This window comes from Dermochelys coriacea, chromosome 6, assembly GCF_009764565.3.
Source record: "Dermochelys coriacea isolate rDerCor1 chromosome 6, rDerCor1.pri.v4, whole genome shotgun sequence".
NCBI lineage: Eukaryota > Metazoa > Chordata > Testudines > Dermochelyidae > Dermochelys > Dermochelys coriacea.
Window position 1 is genome coordinate 7489971 of NC_050073.1, and position 8446 is coordinate 7498416.

An 8446-nucleotide genomic window follows, 5' to 3' on the forward strand; every position below is an offset into this window, starting at 1 on the left:
CTGATGAGGGGTGAGACCGTGAGGGTGAAGGGGGGCTGTATGGCACCATAGTAAAAACTGAAAAATGTTTCATGACCATTTTATTAGATTTTAAAATCATCACACAAATTAAAGCTGGCTACTCAAGCCTTCTATGAAGCTTCTACATCCTTCTTGGTTTCTTGTTATAATTTTGCACAACTCTCTTATTGAACTTCTTGAATGCAATGCATTCATCTTTGGTGGCTTCTTGTGTGTCTGGTACTTCCATTCCTTCATAGAATATCAGGGTTGGAAGGGACCTCAGGCGGTCATCTAGTCTAACCCCCTGCTCAAAGCAGGACCAATCCCCAATTTTTGCCCCAGAACCCTAAATGGCCCCCTCAAGGATTGAACTCACAACCCTGGGTTTAGCAGGCCAATGCTAAACCACTGAGCTATCCCTCCCCATTTAATTTATATGTGCATTAATTTATTCACATGATCAGGCAGAAGGCGACTTCTTTCAAAACACAAAGTTGTATTCAATGATGAAAAAGAACGCCCAACTGTAGCTGTTGTGACTGGGAGTAGCAAGAGATGAATTCCTACTTCTTTCAGCCCAGGAAACACAGCATAAAGAACGGGTTGAGATACTAGTGATGATAAAAAATGTTGAAGTCAAATCTTAATTCGTTCGTCTTAGGATATTCCACTCTGTGTTCAAATTCTCTATTCTGTCCTTAGTACCTGGCAGCCCCATTGCGGGTAGTGCCTCACTCCACTCAACTGTCAGTGTTTTATAAGACAGGGATCTGTAAAAGCTACGGAGCGGTTGAGTAGAATCTAGAAGTCGCTGTTGTAGATTTTTAAGAATCAAGTCTGTGTACTGTTTCAGTTGTCTTAAACACTTCTTGTCCTCTTCACTTAAGGATTCAATATAAATCCCTTCATTAGTCAACTTCTGGACTGAAGTCTTTGCTTCTTCCAGTTCTTTTTCCAATGATAGCTCTCTGATTGATCCAAATATAGTTTCTATTACTGGACAAAGATCTACTACCATTGTAGCAGACGCCTGGATGGCTTTGTTTAATGACCCAAGTGGTTTCAACAGTAGATTTACAAGAGAGAGAGAGAGAGAATGTCAATAATCTTCTCTGAATATAGTAGCAAAAGTAATCCACCAGCCTCATGACTTAGATCCATCCCATCTTGGTAGATACTTTCCAAAGCTAGTAATAATGGCTGGAGTAATTTTAAGACAACAGCCAAGGATCGCTCGTGAGAAAGACAGAGGGTTTTCCCAGGTTGGACTAATTTGAACTTCAGTCCCAGTGTATCTTCTAAATTTTCCAAGATAGTCAGCCTTTTTGGACTCTTGTTGAAAAAAGAATATAATGAAGACATTACATTTATAGCTTTTTAAATGCCTTTGAAGAATCTGCAGCTCGTACTAGCGCTAGTTGGAGCAGATGGCCTCTGCAGCGTGTATAGGAGAGACTAGGGTTACATTTTTCTCTGAGCAAAGCTTGTGCTCCACCATGTCTTCCAGAGAAGTTTGCAGCTCCATCAAATGCACAAGCAGCCATCTGTTTGGGGTCCAATTGACAAGCATTTAACACTTCTAAGATGTGGGTTGTCACTGATGCAGCCAATCTGTCTTCTATAACTTGAACATCTAGAAATGCATCTACTGCCCTACCACTGACATCAAGATAACGTACACAATGACTTAGTACTTGATGACCATTTGCATTAGTGCATTCATCAGCCATGTTTGCAAATTTTTTGAATGTAGTGAGAGAGTTCTTCACTTTTTCAACTGTTGAGTCTTTCACTGTTGCACCACATGCGTCTAGCCAGTCTGTTGAGTTTCTTGCAGAAAGATAGTGAGCATTTGCTGGTCTTGTTCGGAACCAGTGTTCAGCTTCAGGATGAACAAGTGACAATGCACTTAACATTGGCCTCCAGTTTGTAGTGTGTGGTATCTCTTGCTTAAATATGATGCCACGGCCATGTTTGTTCGCACGAACTGTGTTGTGTAACAGCCTCATTAACACTCACCAGTGTTGTCCTTGGTCAGTGGAGACTCAGAGTTCAGAGGTGCTTTCTCATGAGTTCACCTCCCAGGTGGGGGGCAAGCAGGCACTTTGCTCTTTCCTCCAGCTGCCTACTGTTCACTCTGGCCACTGTTGTTCATTGTGCCACCGTTCACTCCATCGCTCTGTTGCCAGTGGCCCTGCGCCCTCACCTTCTGCTGCCACCTGCCACTGTGACCTCTGCGAGTTGGTATCTTGAGGTTCCACCCAACTCTCAGTGGGGGAACCTCACTGCTAGTGCAGGCTGGGCGATCTCTTCCACAGAAACACTGTCCCACAACAGGTCTAAGCACTTAGACCTGATTATCAGTGATTTCAGCTGTAGCGGTCACTTAACACAACAAAAGACTATCTATGGAGCCTAATCAGCTCTGTCTTTAAACAGTGGAGAGGGGCAGGTCAAATCGTACATGTGACTCAGGCAGACCATCAAGCAAAACACCTGCCCCCACCCTCTCTCTTGATGCCCTCCATCAGCAAAAACTAAGTACAATTCTACTGCCCTTTACTCATACAATAAGAACAACAACATTTCTTTACCCCCCACATTCAAGTGATTTGTAACCCAACCCCAGCCAAAATCTATCACTTGGGCAACACAGTTCTGTTTGCTGGATACCTAGGTAGATTGTATTTACATTCACACTTAATCTGGCCCTGAAGCCTTTTCCCCCAGCTCATCACTAGCTGTCAGGGAGAGCTCATTTAGACTTTGCTTATAAATCATAATTTGAAATTATTAGCTTGGCCAACACCATCAAAATGAATGCTCTGAAATTGTCATAAAAAACAAGAGTTGTGTAAAGAAGCTAGTCTATGCTCATACTTTTCAAATCTATTATACTTTTTCAGATGCACATATTTTATGACAGGTTTCAGAGTAGCAGCCGTGTTAGTCTGTATTCGCAAAAAGACAAGGAATACTTGTGGCACCTTAGAGACTAACAAATTTATTAGAGCATAAGCTTTCGTGAGCTACAGCTCACTTCATCGTTGCATCCGATGAAGTGAGCTGTAGCTCACGAAAGCTTATGCTCTAATAAATTTGTTAGTCTCTAAGGTGCCACAAGTACTCCTTGTCTTTTTACATATTTTATGATACACGTTATATGCTTTTAAAGTGTGTATTAATGTTTCAATTTTAATTCAAATTTCCAAACAATCACTGCATGTAACTAGTTCACAAAACTTGGGGGGGGTGTTGGGGAAATTCGGGGGGGGGTAAACACCCCCATGGGGGGTGTAGGGAAATCCCTGAGAGGGAGGCAGCTCAATGGGAAAGGGAAGAGGGGGATCCCAGCTGGGACATATGGGGGATCCCTGCAGCAGCCCTGCCTCCTCTTCCCAGCAGGGCAGCCCCCGCCTCCACCCCTCAGGAGCTGCTCCAGGCTCCAGCCGCTTCACAGCTCCATCCCCACAGTGAGCAAATGGGGCCATCGGCTTCTAAGCTCTTGGCTTGCTGAAGAGAGGGCGGATGGGGAGGCCCCATCTACCCCAGTGGCAGGGAGGCAGGTGGCCTCATTCCTTCTGGGCCTGGTCCCCATGGGCAGTGCTAGAGCCCTGGCTGTGCTTGGCAACCTGGCGCAGGTCTCGCACGGACCGCACAGTCCAGTGAGCCAGCTCCTGCAGCACCTTCAGCCCCCGCAGCTTCATGTCAAACAAGCTGCGATGGCCTGGGGCCGGCTGCCTCCCAGACTGGCCTGCCGTGACCCAGCAGTGCCTGCAGCTCCTCCAGCTGGTAGGCCAGGGCCGCCACCTGCAGCAGGATGGACTGGATGGAGGCGTGGAAGTCCGTGTCCAGTGGGGTCAAGTGAAACCTCTGCTCTTCCAGGACCTCACCGAGCAATGTCTGGAATGCCCGGTAGGCCTGCAGGTTGTCGCCCAACCGTGCGGCCACCGTCAGCTCGCCCCCTTGTTCCACGGCCGCACTTGGCACGCCCTCCACCGCGTCCAGGCTGATGGTCCTGTCTAGCCCCTGCCTCTCCACCTGAGGGCGGAGATTCAGTAACAGAAAGATCAGCCCTCCACTCTCCCTTATTAGCCCCACCCACTCCCCTCCCTTCTCCATCTCATCAGCTCCCCTTTTCCCCACACCCACTCACTCCACCTCACCAGCCCCCACAGCCAAACCCACTCACTTGTCCTCACCATGTCAACCACTCGCTCCTTTCCTGATAACCAGAATCCACGCCAGGGAGAAGAGAAATCCCAGTGTCACTGAGACAGACTGTACCCCACGTTCACCCTTTTAACAAGACCATGATAAATGTTGTACAAAGTATGCCTTGTGAGATGGTATTTAAAATCATAATCTGCTGAACATTATTGTTCAGGTAAAATATGTGGCAACACTGTATGTAAAGTTATAAGATTCTACTGTGTAACGTTGCTGTGATATGTTCCAGAGTTAGAAAGGCAGGCCCAAACCAGTTCTTCAGAGACAAAGACACCCTGGCACCCCAGCCATCTATCAGCATAATCAATTGGACAGTCACCTAGTTAAATGGCCATTCTGTAGCAGGAAGAAGGGTGTAAGCATACTTTACATATTGACAATAGGACAACTGGGAGCTTCCGTGTAAACAGACTGCCTGTTGCCTGAACCCCAGTTAGAGGTAATCCTCTAAGAGGGGAGACAGGTATAAGAATGGAGGACACACACAACAAATCACCTCTCTCTCCCCCATCTCTACTCAGGAGAGCTACAAAGCTTGAAACAAAGGAAACATCTTTGAACTGGGGGAGGGGTCCTAGCTGGGAGGCTTTTCAGCCAATCCAGACTGCTGTAAGCATATACTGAGAAAAATCTTTTGTTTTTAAGTTCACTCCACTTGTTAGGTATTAGCTGGTGTTTTATGTTTTTATTTTCTTTGTAACCAATTCTGAATTCTATGCCTCATTACTTGTAATCACTGAAAATCTCTCTCTCTCTTTAGTTAATAAACTTGTTTTAGCTAAACCATTGTTGTTTGGATTGAAGTGTTTGGGAACATCCACTTGAGATAGCAGGGTCTGTGCATATCATTGTCCTTTGATGAAATTACAACCTTTCTATGAGCTTGTATCATCCAGTGGGTGCTGGGCTGTACAAGATGTACATTTCTGGGGAAAGGTCTGCCACTAGGAATTGGCTGGTGTTGCCATGTATATAATTAATGAATGGCTGGTCAGAGCAACCGTGTAATACAGTTGTGGGTGATTTTGCATGCTAAAGGCCGTGTGTGAACAGACCAGGAATGGTGGCTCTTACAGCAAAATAGTGTAAAAGGCACCCCAGGCTGGAGTATTGAGGGGAAACAATTGTCCAGCAGTCCAAATTGTACCCTGGGGAATGTCACAGTCACCAATCACTCGTACACCAAGCCAGACCACAGTACGGCCGGGGAAGGAAGGGGAATCTTTATTATGAACCAGCTTGCTACCGTCACCGCCCTGGGCCTTGGCTGCTCCACATTGTCTGAACAATGAAGAACTGAGCAAGGAGGAGACAAGAGTTTGCAAAATTGTTGCTAGTGAACTCACCAGAAGGGACAGGGTAGCCTGTCCCTGGCCTAGCTTCTGCTGTTTTGGTTTCACCTTAGTCAGCCCTTAGCTGGAACAGCTAGGAGGTAGCCACTGGCTAGTGTTGTGCGTCCCTCTGTCCCTGATCCACGGAGGAGATGGGTCTGCTACCGTCTCCATCTACTCAGGCTGGTTCTTTAGCTGAAGATGTAGCAGGTTACGGGTTTAGCTCTGGAAGTCCCTGTTTCCAGGCCTATTGTCAGCAAAAACAGTAGCCAGCCCCTAGGTGCTGCCCATGACAGTACTGGCCATACATACAGGATAGAGGCCTCTGAAAAAAAATTGTGGAGTGGTGCTGGCTAATCAACTGAATAGAAGCTCCCAGGATGATGCTGTGTCCACAAGAGGTAATGCAATCCTGGGATGCACAAATGGACTCTCAAGGAGAGGGGTTATTTTACCTCTGTATTTGACACTGGTACAATCATTGCTGGAATACCATGTCTGGTTCCAGAGCCCACAATTCAAGGAGGATGTTGATAAACTGGAGAGGGATTAGAGAAGAGCCAAGAGAATGATGCCTTACAATGAGCAAGGAGCAAGAATCCAGGAGCAAGATCTATTTAGCTTAACAAAAAGGTGAAGAGGTGACTTGATCACAGTCTAAGTACCCACATGGGGAACAAATACTAAATAATGGGCTCTTAATCTAGCAGAGAAAGGTCTAACAATGGCTGCAAGTTGAAGCTAAACAAATTCAGGCTGGAAATAAGGAGTACAATTTTACGGATGAGAGTAATTAACCACTGGAACAATTTACCAAGGGTTGTGGTAGATTCTCCATCACCGATAGTTTTAAAATCAAGACGGGATATTTTTCTCAAAGCTCTGCTTCAGGAATGATTTTGGGGCAGTCCTCTGGCCTGTGTTTTGCAGGAGTCTGACTAAATGATCACAATGGTCCCTTCCAGTGTAATCTATGAATTTGGGGGTCACGCCTCTTGTAAGCAAGCACCAAACCAATGGAAAAGCAAAATTGCAGGAGCTCTGCAGGAGTTACCCTCTAGAACTGGCTAGAAAATCCCTGCTGGAAAGCTCTCTGATGAAAAGTCAGGAGCATTCAAGGAAGGTGTGAGGATTAGGGGAATTTACACCAGGGCTTTTCCAGAGCTTGGCATCCAGTGCTCCTGTGATAGTGTCAGCCCATATCACCAATGTGCTGGTGGAAAGCAGATTCAGGACCTGACTCAGATTCCATGAACCATCAGCACTGTTTCTTTCTCTAGCAGCGCCCACAAGGTGACGCCATGCCTGAGGCACCTTGAATATTAGCATCCACCTTCCCCCCTTTTTTCCCCAACCAAGCTTTAGCATCTGTTGAGAAAAACCCAAGGTCCTTCGCCTCCCCCCCACCAAACCTCCCACTGCATTTTGGGGTGAAGGGCAGGAACTTTAACCCATACCCTGCCTGGATTCCCACACCGCCCACAGATGTACGTTCCCTCCCACTGAGGGGTCAATTGGAGACCACTTCAACTTCTGCACAAGGGAAGCATGTGACATGTCCTCTCTCCCTGATCCAGAGGGTGGTGATGAGGCTGTAGCAATCTTTATCTTGCTAGTTCAGTCCCCAGAAGAGTGTGCGCGATGCCTGCTTTTAAGCATCAGTCACCACCTTAGAAGTGGCTGTGTTTCTGCTTCAGGGGTGATAGAAAAGAACAGAACCTGCACTAGAGATGCAGTAGGACAAAGGAGAAGAGCCTGGATTCTCTGCAACAGGTGCAAGAGACATTGATTACTCATCTCCCTACCAACAGAGAGAGGGGAAAAGCACTGGAGGAATTCAGTCTACACCCTACCTCTATGAGGCTGCACAAGGACCCTTTTGCTCACCTGGCAAATTCCATCCATTGGCTGAGTTGATTGACTGAATATCTCGCCCCCCAGCTCATTATAAACCTATACCCAACATGCATCCATATCCAGTATGGGAAGATGCACCCAACCCCCAGGCAGGGAGGTCAAACTAGAGTCACCCCCTTTGCTTTTAAAGACAGTGTTGGTGCCAGAGCAAGGTGCCACCATGCTCAGCTGCCAGACGAGATGTCGCAGTTTGAGCAGCTGAGGGATTGGCCTGAGAGGAAGAGACTCACATAGGACTCCAGGAGGCTGGCCATGTCGGAGTAGATCTTCCCGGCCAGGAGGATGGTGCGGCTGCAGAGGTTGTGGTGTTGAAGGGTCACAGGGGTTTGCTTGGCCAAAGCCATCTGTCCCAGATGCAGATGGCAGCTAAGCCAGAGAGCTCACACAGGTCTGTTTGCGCCACAGCCAAGACAGAAAAATCCCATGCTCAGCTCACACATTCCAGCTCTAGAGAGCATTAGCCACTCACATGCCTCTCTCCCCCCCTCTTCCATCCCCAAGGCCTGGGGAGAGACTGAACATGTCTGCCTTGGAGATTGATAAAGGCAGATTTTTTGTCTCTTAATATGTCCCTCCTCCATGCACCTTCAAAGTTGTCTGGCCCAGAATCAGTCTCCCACTCACTCCATCCTTCCTCCCGCACAGCCCATCTCCCTACAGCTCTAGTCCACTCATCTGCAGCTACATCCATCCGTCACTTGTATGAGGAGTAGTCTATTTTTTTGTCAAGGTCCAAATTTCTCGGTCAAGGTATAGTCAAGGTCCAAACTCCAGAGAAAAGAAAAAAGTAAATAAAAAGATTTTGGAGTCTGTTCAAAATCATCTGGCAACTGGGATTTGGCCCATGGTCCTATTGACTACCCCTGTTGTGTACAGTTGCCAAAGGGATTTCCTGGTAATCCCCCATTGAGATGCGAGACAAAGCCTGATACGGTCCGTTATTTCCCGCATCCTCCCTGTTCTGT

General features: G+C 47.0%; 1 protein-coding gene across 1 annotated transcript; it reads right to left on the reverse strand.

Annotated features, from left to right (window-relative positions):
- Window positions 1-3531: 3531 nt before the first annotated feature.
- CNTF (ciliary neurotrophic factor) lies at window positions 3532-7825 on the reverse strand. The gene is given in 3 exon segments (XM_038407367.2): window positions 3532-3735; window positions 3737-4044; window positions 7712-7825. Coding segments are annotated over 3 exon segments (582 nt in total). The 3' UTR covers window positions 3532-3575.
- Between the last annotated feature and the right edge of the window lie 621 nt (window positions 7826-8446).